We start from the raw sequence: 18,951 nt of genomic DNA, 5'->3' as shown, positions 1-18,951 counted from the left end.
TACAGGGCCTTTCGGGCCCTGGCCTACCTTGCTGTACATTTCGGAAGCTTTTACAGCCTGCACAAACTCAGGAGCATCAGGGGGGAGCAGGTACTTTTCCTTATTCTCTTCCCAGTTCTGTTTGTATAACACCTAGAGAGACAAACCGGCAAGGTTAAGGGAAGCACCTCTGTTTGTTCACCTAAAGCCTATGCTCTGGACATTTTACAGCCAAATATCCCCTAAAGAAGAAGAATAAATTCAGTGGCAGCTTCACAAATGTGGAATTTACTCCCCAGAGAGATTTACCATATCTGCCCCCTTCCTGTTTTTCAGACTTACCTTGCTAACTTGCTGGGAGACCTTCTTTGCGTGTTCTATGTCTCTTGCTTGTCCATCCACGTGACAGTTAGTCTTTGCCGCTTCACCAGCCATGCGATATTTAACCTACAGAAACCATATATACAGAATAGGGAACCCATAATTAACAGCATATACAACAGATACATGTTTCTAGAATAACATTGCAAAGGTAAAAAGCTCCCTGATACCAAGATGAGGGATGTACTGAAATACAGGTAAGTTGGTTTTAATTAGGAATTAAAGTGTCCTGAGACTGACGGAAGTCCAAAGAACAAAAGAATATGAAAAATGAAATACCTAAGAAGTGTTAGCTTCTTAGGAAAACAGACGATATGTAAGAGGTAACTGTTTAAAGTGTATGTATTTGGTTTGCAAAGTCTTATGAATTAACGCTGTTCCATCTATGATTTTTTCTTATCTTCATTAAGATTTAATTGTATTAGTTTATGTAATTTATTTAAATTTCTGCTTTTCTTCTTTCTTTTCTTTTTTTGTTCTTTGTAACCTTTTAAAATTATTTTTCTTCTTTTCACGTTTAAAAGTTTTGATCTGTATGTATTTGCAATATAACTCAATAAAACTAAAACAACAACAAAAACAGATACATGCATCACCATGTTTTACGAGCGTGGACATTTTAAGCACCTGGAAATGTCCACTTCCAACTATACCTTTAAGTGAAAGTGGAGGCTTCATCAGAGATGCCCAGGTATGAATGTGCATCTCAATACAGGTGAGTTATCTGAGTGAACATCAGCACCCAGCCTGTGTTTGCCAATCTTGGACCACAGTGCCTCGATGTCCACACATTTCCTTTATTGAATAAGAACATGTGTATGTTTGTAGGTGGGTGGGTGGGTCTGTGGGTGTCGCTGGTCAAAAAAGCTTTTATTCCTCCCTCCTTGACTCACAGGTATCTAGGCATTTAATCTGAATCCTAGAATTTCTAGCTTGATGCCGAGTCTGCATTTTGCTATGCCAAGAATCTTAGCAACATTTCTTCTAAGGTTCCAGATTGGCTTACTGTAACTTTATCCGTGTGGCTCCTGCCTTCCTCACTAGAATTAAAATAGCTTCAGAGAGGCACAGCTCACTGCTCAAATGCTCTGACAGCCCTGGCACTTACCTCACTGAGCTGGTCCTGGGCTTTCTTGATCCTTCGAAGTTCAGGGGTGTCACTTGTGATTGCATATGGCTTCCCTCTCTCCTTCTCAAACTTCTCTTTGTACTTGTTCTGGAAGGGAAAACAGAGCAAAATGAAGACAGAGTCAACATGCTATCAAGCTCTTATTGTGAATCCTCTGGAAACTGTGATGTGGAAATGCTTTCACCTGAAGATTTTAAGTGGTATTTATAGAGACATTCTATGTACCCCCAAGGAGAGAAATACAAGCCTAGTGTGAAAGATGGTTTAAAGCAGGAAGAAGCAACCTGTGTCTTCTATTTCCCTAAGCAGTGCTCTGGGGGGCAGAAATTAATTTTGTTCATCAAATTTTAGGCTTTATGGCAGGGATAGAAATGTTGTGCGGATGCCAATATTATTTTGAAATTAGCTCTGTGGAGGGGAGGCCAGACCTCCTCCCTCCTTCCACACTCTTAAGAGTGGATAAATCATGGTTACCAATATTTACTACACTGAAAATAACAGGTGAGCATCATTTGTAATGTTGCTAGCTATAATATTCATTAAAAAATAACAAGCAAAGATTTCTAAATTGAAAACAACTGAGTGGTTTTTTTAAAAAAAACAACAACCATGTACAACGCAAATATAAAACCTCTCAAAGTTTGGACTTAGCCAAACTTGGGACTCAATTGCTTCAAACGGGAGATGCTAGAAACAACTTTTGACTTACATTACTGAAGAGCTTTTGCATTTTCGAACTGTGATCCAGGTAAGGTGTCATAAACTTTGACGTGTCCACTTTTTTCCGTACCACCTTTTTTCTGACAGGAGGAGAGGCCTTTTGAGTGGTGTCCATGGTTTCAGTAGTATGCTGTGTAGTGGTTACTGTGCGAGGACCAGATCCAGTGGTGTATGTTGTCTCCGTGATCTCCGTAATTATCTAGGAATGTGGGGGAAGTATTATGGGTTTCAATTAGCACATTGGAATAGCTGCAGAACCTTTTATTACTACCATCACTTTATGGTTTATTATTAAATTTGTTAGTCGCTTTTTCTCGCCCAGGGCAGCTCAAAGCAACTTGCAACCAACCAAACTTTTATCTCCTCTTCATTTATTTATTTTAAAGTTTCTATAATATACAGTGGCCTGGTCCTCAGGTCACATTAAATTATAGTTAGAACAAACCATGGTTTAATGTAAACAAGCAGTGTGCTGGTGCATGCTGCTGAAATTAAAGGTGTTGCACTCAGAGGCGGAGCTAGCTGCTCCAGCCCCCGGAGTGGCACACATGCTGTGCACCTGGGGGTGGGGCCACAGAGGCAGGGCAAGAGTCCCAGGGGGCAGAGTGTGTGTCTCAGGGAGGCGCTACCCACAGCGAGCGTCCCAGGGGACAAGACACCCAGAGGGACGAAGCGAGCGGCGCATGGGGGGCTGCTTCCTGGGTGGGGGGAGGGAGGGAGCCACACTGCTTTGCCTTCCTCCCTTCCCTCTTCCTTTTGACAGCTTGGGGGAGGCTCCCCCCCCCCCAGGAAGCAGGCCAGGAGCGGGGGGCAACGGCGCGCCACCCACCTGTGACTCCCAAGCCTCCCCTGAGCTGTCAGAATGAAGGGGGAAGGCCACCGGCAAGGCAGCTCAGCTCCGCCCCTTCCCCAAATGGCTTGGGGTAGGCTTGGGAGTCACGGGCGGGCAGCGCACCGAATGTCACCCCCCTCAGTGATGACACCCGGGGTGGTTTTTTGGCCTACAACTCCCATGATCCCTAGCTAGCAGGACCAGTGGTCAGGGATGATGGGAACTGTAGTCTCAAAACATCTGGAGGGCAGAGTTTGAGGACGCCTGAGTTAGCATCTGCACAGGTCACCCGGTCACAATCTTCCCCACAGTGGTGAGATGTTATTCTTTTCTATTTAAATTGCAGTAATTATTTTTTGAATTTGCATCAAATTTACACATATAAATTAGCATATGCAAATATTATTCAAATAGGTGCCCTTTTGCCCTCTTTTATGGTGGTGCATTTGTTCTTTTGTAGGGAGATTTATAAGTGGCCACCCTATCCGGACAGTGTATTTGCAATAGCTTTTGTAGGGTCAATTCACTCAGAAGCTGCAGAATCTATCACCATGACTGCAGAGATCACTGCTAGAATTTTCAGGGTATTCACAAATATTTTGATTCACATTCTGTGTGTGAATGTGTCAGATAGGACTGATGGGAAGCATCAGCCATGAGTTAGCAATGCTGTGGTGCAGGACACAATGAGGTATGACACTGCAGCCAGATGGGCTGGGTATAAATAATTAAATTATTATTATTATTATTATTATTATTATTACTATTACATTGGCCCCCCAACATAAGTCCCCTTTCCATTTGAGGAATGCCTTAATGTGCTTATTATATTAACATGACACACATCACCCAAGCTGTTTCCATGAGAAACAGGTTGGCTGTTCAAAAGGTTGACTGTTTTCTAAATAAAGGTTTCTGGTTATTCACCGCCGGGGTTGGATTTCATAAGAGTTTTTCGCACCACCATTGCACACAGAGAACTCCCACTGACGTCAAGAGGAATTTTGAATGTGGATCAGTGATGGGGTAGTCTCAGAGGGCAGAAACACCCTTAAAACTGTTATACTTTGGAATAACCTTTAATAAGATTAAAATGAGTGAGATTACACCAGAATACATGATCAGAGAATCGCTAAACAAGAATAATCAGTGTCTCTGCAAGATGTATATGAGGTCATTTTTTTAAAAAAAAAATGTATAAGGCTAACTTTACTTCATAAAACTGAAGCAGCATATATATAATTTACCTGAATGTGATAGGTATATATAGTACACAACATATTAGCTTTTTGTTGTTGTTGCTTACTCATGTTTTAAACATGGTTAAATTCTAAATAAAAACAGCAATAAAATAAATTTCAGAAATTATTTTAAGTATCTATTGTTAAACTTTTTATAAAATACTTTATTTTTTCTAAAAGTGCCAACCCATCATAGGAAACAAAAATAACATCGGTGCAGCTAGCAGTGGATTATAAAAACATGTCTGCTTTAGGATAACATCTCAGGCAGATTCAGCTACCCTGTATAAGCTACACAGCTTTCTGTAAGTGGAGAAATTTCCATGCATATTAGCTTATTTTGTGTTGTTCTTATTTTATAGATTCTGTTTTACTTGCAGAACTCTTCCACCCTCTCCACATGTTACTGAAAGCCTGAAGAAATATTTCATCTTGTAAAGATTTAAAACAGAAACATTTGGAGAATCGGTTAAATCAATTTTTTTTATAAATTCTGCAGATCATGAAGATGCGCCATCATATAAACAAGAAACAAAAGATAGGAACGTAAGATTGGGGTGTGCATGATGAAAATGGATGACACCACACAATGAATGGATACAGGACTGATGTGGACAGGTATAAAAGTAGGCAGGAAGAAGACTTTGGTACATCTCTTATTTTGAATCTATTCCATTCCTCTTTTAAATTACATTTTTCATTTCGTGGTTCTTAAGGAATACTGTTCACTGTTCTCTGTAAACTGAAGCACCACTATCATTATATCAATGTGAGAGGTATGGTCATAACCACTAAAGCCCATGAAAAATTAGCTAATGATTTTTCTGGGATGCAGATTGTACTCTGAATCTGCATCCATCCAAATGGAAGCAAGAAAAACCCAGTCTAATAGCGTACAAAGCACTGAGCATAATAACAACTACAGGAGCAAAAGAATACAATGCCATTAGAGCCCTTTGCAAATTAATGCCATCCACACAGCATCAGGGGAGAAAAGTACTTCTTTGAATATTGTGTTAATACTCTGCGTTAATAATCAAGCCATATTTCTTGATTAAGTCATTGGTCACACAGTTCTATGGGGTACTGGATAAATTTCACATCCTAGTGGGTTATTATGTGGGAACACATAAAACCCTGGAAAAGCATTAAAAATAACGAAACAAGGGGTTTGCGCATAAAACAGAGGCTTTTACCTCTCCCGGTTCACCCTCAATGACCTCCTCTTCAATGTAGTACTATAAACAAAGGAGAGAGCTTGTTATTTTTCACAATATCATTCATAAAGAGACACATCTTTTTCTTTGACTCAAAGAATAAAAAGTAGGGCTGAAGAAATGTTTTGGTAGTAGAGGTAACGTCCTGCTGGAAAATTCTTGAAGATTCCCACCAGCAAAGGAACAGGTGAAGGTTTACAAACATTCGTTTCACCGCAGCAAAGAGCAATTCATGAACATAAGTAGGTTTTCAAGGTCAGATCACCCTCAACCAATATGCAAAAGGCTGTAGCAAGTGTGAAATACCTTGTCTCCCAGCAGCTTAGGTTTTGGACACTATACAGAGCCCCATCTAAGGACCCAAGACTGTATACCTGTAGCTACACTTGCAGAGTTTCCTATACGCATACACTCAGCTGAAGCCCCATTTCCCATGGGGTACTAGTTTTTTTAATGGGGAGGAAGACGTATTTCACAGAAAGATTCAAATGTCAGCTCTTGGAAATAGTCAGGAAAACATACCAGCAGGTTGCACAATCGAAGTTGGTTTAGAGCTCTTGAGCCACAAACTCAATCCCTTTGCCCCAATTGGTCTTTTTTGTAATAAAGAAAGTGACAGGAAAATGCACGGGATAGTGTGAGATAACCCTTGCTTGATGCAATGTGAGTCAACCTAACCACAAACAAATCAGAATGAATGTTCAGTAAATAGCTGGTGTCATCTAATCTCCCTGCAAACAGTCAGGATGAATGATCAATGAGCCTAAAGGTGTATTCTTACCTTTGATTCATTTCTCCTACGTATGTTGTGAACTAATCCCATTAAAACTTCATGAAGTATCCAGTATTGCAGCTGGCTGTGTCAGACCTGAACTGAGTTCCCATAGGGATCAGGGACTCATATTTCATATGGAACAAATCCAGTATCTGCAAAGGTTCAGCCTCAACATCCATTTGCCAGCCCAGAAATAAAAAGGATGAGGTGGGACTGGTATTGGGGCTTGCTTGCCTACTCCACTTCCACCTTTTCCTTAAAATGACCCTCTGGCAAAACCGACTGCTGGCGAAGGTTTTAAATCTGGAAACTGCAATAACCTTTGAAAGGCCCAAATCAACATGTTGATTTCATGAGGGAAAAGGTGTATGGTTGATCTCCCCTAAGATTAATCATGAACTGGAAATGTATCTGGAGTATTCTATTGTCCATACAGTGAAGAAAGAATCAGGCCCCACCATGTAAAATTTAAGCACTATATCCTTACTGCATAGACTTAATAAAATAGAAACCATGGCCTCCAGAATCTTGTTAACCTAACCACATCTAATCACAACTTCTAGGCAATCCCCCTGGAAATGATCCCAATAGTAACATGCCCAAATTCCTTTAGTACTATCAGTATGTCATTCTTCGTGCTAAAGAGCTACCCTAAAACTGTGAGAGAAATCAATTAGCCAACAACTACTCAAAGCTCAAGGGACGCGGGTGGCGCTGTGGGTTAAACCACAGAGCCTAGGACTTGCCAATCAGAAGGTCAACGGTTCGAATCCCCACGACGGGGTGAGCTCCCATTGCTCGGTCCCTGCTCCTGCCAACCTGGCAGTTCAAAAGCACGTCAAAGTGCAAGTAGATAAATAGGTACCGCTCTGGCAGGAAGGTAAACGGCGTTTCCGTGCACTGCTCTGGTTCGCCAGAAGCAGCTTAGTCATGCTGGCCACACGACCCGGAAGCTGTATGCCGGCTCCCTCAGCCAATAAAGCGAGATGAGCGCCGCAACCCCAGAGTCGGTCACGAATGGACCTAATGGTCAGGGGTCCCTTTACCTTTACCTTACTCAAAGCTTACCCAGTGCAGATTATATAGGTCCAAACGCCTATTCATGTGAACAGCTCTCTAGTCTGCATTTTCATTTGCATTCCATAGTACCAACATAGAATCAGAGTAGTTTGGAGTGTGGACTCTCATAAATGCAGTCAGTCAAGTATGTCCAAAACTGAACAAAGATCCGAAAGAGCCAAAAATGCTCAACTGGAACATGTTTTTGTCAACCGGAACAGCATTCAACCCTAGGACTGAATTTGTTTTATTGTCGCAAGTATTGCTGATTTATAACTTCTGTCTTGGTGTATAAAATCCAATTTGTATACATATTGCTGATGGGCCTGCTCTAACTCTTAAAAGATCCTTCAAAATTATTTCCCAAAGCTGATCCACAGCATTATCAAGATAAAACCTATCACTGATAGTGGCAACCAGCATCTTCTCAGACATTTGAGTGATAGGGCTTACATTAATCAACATCTCAGTGCATCACAGTTTCAAACTACATTTGATATCACAAGAGTGTTCATCGAGAATCACCACACATCTTTAAAGGTATTCGTATCATTTCATGTATGGTATATTCTGGTGAAACTGAGGCATAGCTGATGATATACTATAGATGACGCAAGAGCCACTATGATCTATTTTTGTATCTCTCATCCATAGTATGACATGGTCACCCGCATTTAAATTGATATAGATATAAATAGATTATTAGACTTGTAGCTAAGTCCAGATGCCTCTCTACTGGACTATACTTGCTCTCAGTATTATAAATCGCATTACATCAAACTGAACATTCATTATTCATTATTTGTGTCTTATGGATTGTCAAATTATGAGTGATTTTTCTATTGTTGATTCAATTGGTTTGTGTGCTTGCTGCAACCAAATGTATAGATTTATATGCTGTGAGTTTTTATTGTTTCTTTGTTCTTCTTTGATATAGAAAGTCTTAAAAAACTTATCTTAAAAGCCCCCACCCACCCCCCCAAAAATTGAATATAGAGCAGGGATGGAGAATCTCAGACTCGTTGTCCAATTATGGCCCTTCACATTTCCATGGACCACATTAGCCCAAGGTGAAGTCTGAAGATACTGGCCACCTAAAGGCAGAGTCCACCATTGCCAACACCAGCAGCTGATGAATGCTTTTGCAAATAACTTTGTTCCAGAAGAAAAATGTGCTTGTTTCCCAAGCTGCAAATGCCACCGTGTGCCTGGGTGGGTTACAAGAACAGACGGAGTGAATTCTCCCCCTGGCTTTTTCTTCACAGCCTGCCAATGGTACTTGGCAGTAAAAGAGAATGTAGATGGAGAGAGGGAAGAGAGCTTCACTGTGTATGCATGTGCCTGTAGGAATGCTGTACTAATTCTATTTATAAATGAGAATATATGCATAGGCATGTGCATTCATAAGCAGATGTGCATGTAGTTGTCAGAGAGCTTGTGAGAAACTATATGTGTGCCATCATAGGAGCACAACCATACATTTTTCCTTGTGGTCTACTGGCCAGCTTCAGATTGGTAGCATAGGCCCTTTACTAAGAGGAAAGGTTTTCTATCTCTGACCTACAGGTTCTGCATAAACCAGTAGAGCCAGATGTCCCAAACAAAATGTTCACGCAAAGAATCATCCATGACATGCCCTTGGATTTTGGCTCCTTGAGAGCAAATGCTTCATTGCTCAGCAATATGTTAAATTTGTTTCTGAACATGAATCTGTTCCGCCCAGAGTTAAAACATGAGAGTAATGTATAACTGGCAAGCAATGATGAAGACCAGAGCTATTTTTAATGTTTCTGGAAAGGGCTATGCAGCTTTAAACTAATACCAGATGCAATTGTTGCCATTTTATTTATAATGTTTTAGTCCAGCTATTAATATCTCAAGAAAGATGGGGGGGGGGGGAGACAGACAGACAGACATCTGGAGAAACAAGCCCACATAGGCACAATTCAAAGTCAATTAAAAATGACACTGTGAAATAGAGAACAATTATTAGTCTAATGAGAAACACACAGTGATGAGAGAACAGACAGGAATACCAGATATTATGACATGGTAGGTATGAATATGTGAAAAAATACAACAGCTTTTGCCACTGCAACAAAGGAAAATATTATGGTCAAAGATACCCTTGATTGTGACACTTGTCATCGATAACATACAATAGATAATACTATTACAGCAGAATTGACTGGCTTGTATCTAAGTCATATGCAGAGTAGACACACTGAAATAATCGAACTTAAGTTAGTCATGCCCATTGATTTTGACAGGTCTACTTTGAATATAACATAGTTGGACACAACCCTATAAAACCTTTATACAACATATCCAAACTCACAGGCAATATGTACAGTGAGCTTCAATCCCCAATTGTTGGCACAGTGTGGGTAGTAGTCATGGCTCATATGTATTAGATGACATTGAGTCAAAAACAACTTGGGAAGCTGTCTTGGCCCATTGAGCTCATTTATTGTCTATGCTATCTAGCCGTGGTTTCTCTAGGGTTTAAGATAGGAGTTATTACCTAGAGAGGCCTTGAACCTTGCGCATACAAAGCACATGCTCTACCTCTGAACTATGTTTCCTTTCTCAAACACACCCATTGAGAAAACCCAGTGATTACAAAGAGTTTGCATATGGGTGTTGTTTGCAACTCATGGCTGGGAGTTGATTTTAAAAAGCTACATAAAGATCCAGGAAGCCCTTGATAGGCAGCCACAATCCTGCTGCCTATGAACAAATAGCCATGGTCAAACTAGATCACTGACCTTAATGCCCATTTTGTTCAATAATAATATCATTAAATAATGGGAATTCCATGATCAACTACATAGAACTTTTCCAAATATTTAACTCAGATTGAAGGCTAAGGGTTGGTGAGGTAATAAAGATGGGCATCATTGCCATCATTTTCTTCTCATGCTGAATTTTCTTCTCAGTTGCAAGAGCTCAGCCATATACATATGCAGATATATACTTCAAAAAATGGCTAGTCAGAATACTGACTCTGGAGACAGTCACATTTTAGAAGCGGTAATCTCAGGTTCCTGTCTTGCTATTAGTTGTTGGTATTTCCTCTAAGCAATAACTTAACCCACATTTCTCGAGACAAAAGAATTCAGGAAGTCAAAATGTTTGGGGTCTTACCTCCACAACCTCCTCATATTCTTCTTCTTCCATCTTTGCAGAGTGTTTTTCCCCCTACTCGCTGGCCACAAGAGAGGTGGAAAAATGAACATCAGCGCAATGAACTCAGTGCCACAGAGCATTAGCAATCAAAGAGAGGCATCCAAATAATGAACCGATCAGCGCAAGTATTTACCCCTGTCCCCCTCTCCTCCTCTTGCACACCCTCTAAATCTCTTTGAGGGGTTTCCCTAAACCCCCAGAACAGATTTACAGGGCACACACAAGATGAGGAGGGGGGAAAAGCTCCATTGCACAAGTGTAAATCCTTGCCTGATGAGACTTGTTAGTTGGATACCACTCAAAACTAGGATATGCATGGATTTTGTTATGCTGTTAAAATATCATACTAATATAAATATACAGTATCTTATGAGAGAGAGGAAGAGGAGGAAGAAAATATGGTATCATTGCAAAAAAAAAAAAGTTACTAGTTGGATCCCATGTTAGTTCTACTCGTAGCGGACCCATTAAAATGAATAGGCGTGATCAATTTAGGTCCATTAATTTCAGTGGGTCTCCTTTGAGCAGAAATTGGTTGACTGAGGCCAATATTGCAAAGCATCTTTCTACTTAGTTTCCAAACCATACAATTACTTCTTTCCAAAACTATATAGAAGAACATAATTGTTTTTAAAATTAGACACTGGATTGCCTTAGTTCTTCCTTCTATATAATTTTCTCAATTATAGCTATATCTCATAGTCTGTATCAGCACTGGGGAGAAAGCATATCAGATAGATCTCTGGGTGATTTGTAGTAGATCGGCAATTGTTTTTGATGCACAATGGTTCAACAACAGCAATAACAAAGTGAGTTCCACCCCAACCCCCAAATGAGGTGCCTGAAATGAAGAAAGCTCATCAGGAGGGGACTTTTGTGCAAATGGACTGTGAGCTCAGTTTGGTTTTGGTACTGAAAGCAAATTCCTAGGCTTAGAATGTACACTCTGTTCTTTCATTTGAACAACATGGGAGGAATTCAACACCGTGCTAAGGCGATTGTTCCATCAAGGCAAGCATTTTGGCTTGCCAGACAGAACAACCCCCCTCTCTCCCCAACCCCTACACACTGTTCCAAGGCTTCTCCCAATTTTAGGGGTTCAGGGGAAGGAAGCCCCACTGTGGAAGCAGAAGTCCTTGCACAGGGTTTCCACCGACACAACTCATTAGTTTAATCCCTCCCTATTTTTTTTGCATATGGTTGGTAGATCTTGGGTTCTAGTAAAAAAACCCAACCCAACACACAGTGGACCTCATATGCCTGAAGTTCGCCCACCCCAACTCTAGGCAACCAATTTTTAATTGTTGAAACTCTGTCCTCTTTCCATACATCAGCCTTGCATGTTTCTGATGCTACTAAGTTGAATTATGAAAGTTACCGTTCACTTTTTGGCCTGTTCAAGAGTACAAGCAACATGGGATGGAGAAGAGGTATGTAGGGGACATGTCCCCCAACCTGCATCCTGTGTGCTGCACCCCAACACTGGACAGAAAGATTCAAAGAGGAGTTCTAAGCACATAGAGCTAAATGCACTTAGAAACCTCCAACACAGTAAGGAACCCTGATAATGCAGGATTCCCAATCACATCAAAGCTTTTAACTGCATTGAGTTGAATATAACTAAAAGCTTACTTCAGATCTTCTCACTCAATTTTCAAAAGTCTCCTGTGAGTGTGAAGACACTGGGATGGGACTTGCAGATATGATGCCACTGCCCTCTTCACTCAAGAGGGCTGCTATATAAGTCAGCAACAGAATTTCACTGTTCAAGTTAGCTAGGCCCAAGGTCACCCAATGAGTTTCATGGCCAAAAGGTACTAGGTCCAGCTAAATCACACTGGCTTTTTTGGTGTCCAAACTGGAGGATTCTCCTAGTACTTAGTTCTAATCTGTTAGAATGTCAGTAAGCAAGTATGTGGAGCTAACTAAGTGAATTCAAAATTGTGTCTATTTTCTTCTGTGACTAGGACATTTGTGACATGGAAAATAAGTTAGATGCTGTTATGAAGTATGTTTCTGGCCAAACAGAGCATCCCATGTAATAAATGTGATTCTATTTTGAAGAACTGGTGGGAAACTTTCAGTCACACCCGTAGCAATTCCCAGGCATGCATCTGTTACCTTGTGCAAGAGCTTATAGGAGGGGAGAAACAATTGGCACCACTCTGCTGGCAGCAGCTACCAGCACAAGACAAAACACCAGCAGTGGTTAATCCGCATTAATCTTTTCTGGGTGGAAATATCACATGCAGTTCTGATCCATGGGATTACAGCCATAATGCTTTGAACTTTATCTCCAGCAACCAGAAAATAAGTGTCACAGAACATGATGTTACCAGATGGGCAGGGTATAAATAATGAAATTATTATTATTATTATTATTATTATTATTATTATTACTGAGGTCAAATATGATTGCTAAAGATTTGAGATGTAGGCCTTAAGAGTGGAGAATTCTCCTATCCAGTAATGTTACACAAGCTTAGAAAAAGCCTCCTGCCTAGTCACCAAGGGCGAACATAAGTCGCCTGCAGGTGGCTAGTCAAAGCGGCTTTTCTAAACTAGAAGAGTTAGTTCTTTCTTCCCAGCCTGCTTCCTTCTTTCAGACCATCAATGCCACACCATCATTTACATCAATATAAATGGTAGCCAGTTGTTTTTATGAACAAATAACTTTTTTGGTCTTACTTGCAAGGCTGTTTTAACAATAGTCTAATTTCAGCACACGTGCAAATTCAGCAATGTATTTCAAATGACCTTAAGTTAATGAAGTTAACTTCTGTCTTCCCACCATTGGCCTTTAAGGACTGTTTGCTTCTGTGCCTCTTTTCTTTATGTATTTTTCCTCTCAAACCTGGGAAATATAAAATGAATGAATGAATCCATTAGAACTGTGAATTCAGCAGGCCCTGCGGTGCCCTGGGTTTGCAGCCCCTTTTTCTAACACGGGCAAGGACATGAAGGTTTGCAACAGCTGCTTCCTAGTTCAAATATATTTGCCATGTAAGTTAATACCTCAGAGCGATTGGCTGGTTTTGTTTAGCTAGCTAAACAGCAATTCCTTCTGAGGCAAGTGGCAATCCAGTACTGTGGGTTAAATATAGGCTCTTTAGACACTGTCCCTTCCTAGTGCCAATTTTCTTCACTAAAGGTAGAATAAAATAAGATTTAAAAGTGGTGCTTCACCAACAAAACTCGCCAAAATTCTGAGGAAATAAAGCACAAGAGCTACTTAAATAGGAGAACATTAATCTACCAAGTCCCTATGTTTCACCATCCCCAGATTACACAGTCAGGACCTCATCTCTCCTCAGTAAAACCTTATCCAATACAATCCCTTCCTGACTTGCCTCACTGAAAATAAACAGATGCTCGAAAAATAAATGTTTATTAGCTCTTATTCTGATGGAAGTCCCAACAGGCCACAAAATCTTTGAAGAGACAAACTGGCTAGTTGGCCAAGACAAATTCTATAGAAAACGAAACCACATTTTAAAAATGAACTTACCAGCAATATTTAAATAAATTTCCTTAGCAGCAAAGCCTCTCCAACTGTCCTCCCTCCTGAGAAACGCTGGGCAAAAGCAGCATTCATCTGATGCATCAGCTCCTAAATTATGATGTTCTTGGGGCAGCCAATCAGATTCGGTCTCGATCAAGTTTCAGATACTAAATATACAAAGTGACCCTTTGGACGGCCACCTGTTCAGCAGCGCCACAAAGGAAAGCAGCACATACTTGCCATTAGTCTGATTTCAAACCAAAACATTACAAGAGCATCAACTCAGCCCAATTATGATTGCTGGCAAAATACGTAATATTACTGCAACAAGATATGTACAAAAAAATTGGGGGCAATATTGCAGGCGGGGAGCAATGCCCACCCAGAGAACGCTGTGACTTCTCTGCTCTGCATGGTTTGTGATGGCATTCAGCCAAAGGCAGGGAGGAGTCCTAGGATTAGTCCACGAGGAGTGGGGTGCTTGGTGCACCCTATTCACAGTGAAGGTGGTCTATTGAGGCAAAAGGGGTGGTGCCCTGTCAACCTCAGTCTACCCTGGCAGTCCCCAATTGCCTACCTTCTTGCTGCTTTCTCCATCCTTAGTCTCAGCATTGCCCTTTTGGGACTCAGCACAGTTCTCAGCCTCTCATTGGATCTGACCCCACCTACTGTTGTTTTCTGCCCAATGGGCACCAGTCACAATAGCCTATCAGCCATTCAAATGAGTGCTGAAAATTACTTCTGCAATTTTTCAGCCACTCTCCATCACTTTGTAAGAAACGTTGTTTTATTATGATACAGGAGATAAACGTTTGGTGACATTCTTGCGGTTGGGGTGCAGGGTTTATCTTGGTGGCCAAGGATACTTTTGAATTTCCTTCCTTCTGCAGTCTTCCCAGATGCCTCCATTCTCTGAAAACCTCATGACATCTGTCAATTGTGCCCCAAATCTCAGACAACTGGGTGAGCTCAGGCCTCTGATGCTTTTCAAGAGTGAGTGCCTTTGGCAGACTGTCCACAGAAAAGGGACTCGGCTCTATACGTCATTTCATGCTGTGTGGGAGAATGATATAGGTAAGCCAATCAATACACCTAAATGCCTCTTCCTTCAACTACCCTCTCCCGACCCTCCCCAACATTGGTGTGAAATAACTGCAGTAGAACCATTGTCGTCATTTCAATATTTTATTGCTTGGTCAGTTTGGTTTTGAACATATAAATGTACATTCATGTCATTGTAATGTTGAAAATCAGTCGTATTGTTTTTTTTTTAAAAAAAAATCAGTGTGGAAAGTTTAAGGTAAAAGGCTTCACTTAGAAAAACAAAACCACTGAAAAACAAAAGGCACTGGATGGCCAATTACCTGGCTTCACATACTTCCATCAAGGCTTAGGGATGGTGTCATGGAATATCTCCTGCAATGTGGAGGCAGGGAGTTCAGATCAGGGAGATGGCAGACATGTTTAATGGAAAGAAAAACACACACACTACCCAAGCCGATTGGGAATATGAAGAAATTTCTAAAATGTCTTGGATAAAGAGGCGGAAAACAACAACCAGAAGCCTTATTCACAGAGGTTGAAAACTTTGAGAAATCAGGGAGCTGGTTTTAGCACAGCACTAATTCAAACTGGGCTGTATTCTAGATTCAATTGAAACATGGAGGGGATAGAATGATTGCTGTAGCCTATAACTTCGCAGAGGGGCTGCCAGATGCAGTTTTCCATGCACGTTTAGAAATAGAGAAGCCACGGCTCATTTGTCTTCTAGCTCCCTGTCAGCTAATCTGACTTTGTAATGTAATTCAGCAATAATTTATTTCTATACTCAGTGTCAACATATGTTGACAGCACATATGATTGGTCAGGCTTTTCAACCTATTCACAGCAATCCTCAATGTCAAGGATGGATAACCTGCGATCCTCTACATGTTGTTGGACCACTCCAACTTCCACCATCCCTGACCACTGGACATGCTGGCTGGGGCTAATAGGAGTAGAGTCCGACAACATTTGGAGGACCATAGGTTCCTCATATCTGCTGTAGACCATTCCCATCTTGCATTTCTTCCAATATAAACACAACTTGCTCTTGTAACTGCCACTTGGGAGCAGATAGGGATTTGGGCACATATTGAAAAGGGGAAGAACCTCTATAAAGAGGTGGTTCCATAGTATGGATCTCAGGGTAGTTTCATCATGAGAAGGGACAAGATACTCAGAGGTTGCAACCCATAGCCTGCTCATGTGTTATGCCATTTTCCTTTTTGTTGCACCAATGGGGTTGTAGGTTTGTACCTCAAACTCACTCCCGAAGTTTGTATTATGGACAGGTCTGGTATCATTTATCCTGAGAGCTGGAAGAGTAAAGCAGACACCAGTAAGCTCCGAGTTGAAATATTGTATGAGCCATGAATTCCAAAGTTGACTTTGAAGGAAGCCATTGTCTGTTTGCTTCACCCCGTCCATCAGCAAAGGATATTTTGGTGCTTCTTCTTTTTGCTTAGCATAAGGAATACAACCAATCAGGGATGATTATACTCATATGCATGACATATTCAAAATCAAGTGACCGACTTATAATGCCTGACTACGAATATCCTCTCTCACTCAACCACAATGTTAAAGCTTTATTTACATCCCAGAAGCTTCCTGATTTGCAGGGTGAGACACACACTTGAGTGACACCACAGTACTTTAAGATGCTTCAAGACAGATGCAGAACGAGCCACCCATAGCTTAAGACGTCAATAAGCATGTGCACACAGTGACCTCATAAAAGTCTTTTGAGGGATGAATTCAGTTTCCATATTTAAGACATGGATAGCAGCATTCTCAATTACTCTAAGTTTTGTTCCAAAGTTTTCTCCCCAGATCCACCAGGAAACCCATCAGCAAGGTGAGATTTGTTCAACTGCATTCAGTCCTTCTCCTGTTGACCTGTACTCCAAATAATACACTATCAGTGGTGGTCTTAATGTGAGTGGGTGGGTGCTCCTCTCCTCCACCATGACCTTCAAAACATGTGCATCACAGTCTCCCAGCCAGTAGTATCCAATGTCTTAAAGTTCTCATTTGTATGATTTCTCGCTTCTCCCCACCAAGAGGATGTATTTATAGGATCACTTTAGGATCAGGCCCCAGCATTAAGGTCATGTATGTGGATGAATACATGCATCCAGTCAAACAACAAAAATTATAGGAACCTAGGAAGCTGCCTTGTACTGCATCAGACTCTTGGGTCCATATACTTCAGTAATGTTCACTCTGGCTCTCCAAGGTTTCAGTCTGAGGGCATTCCTAATCATGTCTGGAGATGGCAAAGACTGAACCTGAAACCTATTGTATGCAAAGCAGATGCTTGAACACTGAGCTGCACTCCTTCCATTGTCAGATTTGGAAAGAATCAATCAGATCATCTTGTCCCAGGTTCAACATAGCAGTTTCGCTCTTCAAGTATTCCCACTTATGTTTGCATTGGACAGGCAAGAGGAACCCTACTTGGGAGCCATTCATCCACAGAAGGGAAGTTTTCAGCGGGCTTGATGGAGTCCCAAGGTTTTTGGAACAAAAAACTTGGGGGGGGGGGAATCAATGAGGACTGAGCATATTCAGTGGTGATATGATGCTGAATGTCTGCTGGAAGGAAAAGTGGGAAGGGGGATGAGGAAAAGGAATGGAATGTTCTGGGAAAGGGCATGACTTGCTGGCTGGCTGGAGCACATCACACAACATTTTGTTGTGGAACCGATTGTATTGGAACCTATTGTATCCACCTAACCCCTCATCTAGGGCTTGTGGCCACCACCATATATTGTGTCTTGTAGCAGTAAATTCTCTAAATTATATGTTATGTGAAATATTTTCCTGTGTCTTTCCTGGCAATCAAATTCATTGATTGTACACCATACATTTTCTCATCATTTTGCATAATTTTTCTTATAATCATACATAATTTTATAAAGTCTCCCTTATTCATCTTTTTTTTCTAAAATCAAAATCCCCTAGGGATGGGGGACCCTTCAGATTCCGCTGTAATACAACTCCCATCATCCCTGACAATTGGCTTCAGTGGATATGGCTCTGCAGGGAGACAGATTCCACCCCCTCCCTCAGTCTATCCTCTCAGGAAATAGATCCCAACCCTTCTCTAAGTCTGATTTCTCTTTTCTGAAGCATTTTCAGCTTCATGATACCTATTTGAGGTGACATGACCAAATGATGCACCCAAAGCTGAAACTTATGAACCCCTCTTTAATGCAAAATGCCCCAAAAAGCACAAATGCTTTGTCTAAAGTAGTTTGATTAATCAATAACTTTAATAAAACACAGATATATTTAAATAATATCAAAAGCAACAAGAAGTACTAATTGCTTACCAGTTTGCTGCAGACTTATTTTTCAGCCAGTCCTTTTATCAGCAATTAAGTCAAAATATCTCCAGTACATTTTTCATCAAATCTTCATATGGAAGAGACTATGGAACTTCTTGAAAAATAATTCAGAAGTAAAGGCTGAAGATCCTTTCAGAAGCAAGATCCTGCAGGCTTCCCCCCGTGGCTTACTCCTAAGTAAGTGTTCTTCAACATTGGGGCAACAAAACAAGCTTCATTTTATTGCTGAAGTAGTAGTAGTAATTATTATTGTAATAATTAGTAGTAGTAGTAGTACCCCGCCCATTTGACTTAGTTGCCAGCTAATACTATGATTTCTGTGAGTTTAAAATGCAAAACTGCATATGCTCATAATATTTGATTAGGATGTTTGACAAACTTTTCTCTCTCTCTCTTTAACCTATCAGGCATACAGAAACAGTTTAAAGCATGGAAAGTCTGTGTGACTAGAAGTAAATCTTTAATTGTGCGCTGCTGTCTGGTAGAAAACTATTGTCCTAGGTAAGGAATACTGCAGTTGCAGAGACAATGCA

General features: G+C 40.9%; 1 protein-coding gene across 50 annotated transcripts in view; it reads right to left on the bottom strand.

The window, feature by feature from the left end:
• NEB (nebulin) overlaps positions 1-14,434 on the bottom strand; it is a 152,892-nt gene extending 138,458 nt beyond the window's left edge. For 49 of the 50 annotated variants that reach the window (XM_083403736.1, XM_083403769.1, XM_083403780.1 and 46 more), the window contains exons 1-8: positions 14,031-14,434; positions 13,280-13,376; positions 10,481-10,541; positions 5,479-5,520; positions 2,199-2,408; positions 1,469-1,576; positions 322-426; positions 28-132 (exon numbers count right to left, since the gene is read on the bottom strand). In XM_083403736.1, the coding sequence (XP_083259862.1) occupies positions 28-132; positions 322-426; positions 1,469-1,576; positions 2,199-2,408; positions 5,479-5,520; positions 10,481-10,513 (603 nt within the window). In that variant the 5' untranslated portion in view covers positions 10,514-10,541; positions 13,280-13,376; positions 14,031-14,434. The remainder of the gene's footprint in view (positions 1-27; positions 133-321; positions 427-1,468; positions 1,577-2,198; positions 2,409-5,478; positions 5,521-10,480; positions 10,542-13,279; positions 13,377-14,030) is intronic. The other variant, XM_083403758.1, reaches the window with a different exon arrangement.
• Positions 14,435-18,951: the final 4,517 nt, after the last annotated feature.

The sequence above is a fragment of the Podarcis tiliguerta genome, assembly GCF_965153285.1.
Source record: "Podarcis tiliguerta genome assembly, chromosome: 1".
Classification (NCBI taxonomy): domain Eukaryota; kingdom Metazoa; phylum Chordata; class Lepidosauria; order Squamata; family Lacertidae; genus Podarcis; species Podarcis tiliguerta.
The sequence above is the reverse complement of the archived record's forward strand: the minus strand, read 5'-3'. Positions and strand labels throughout refer to the sequence as shown.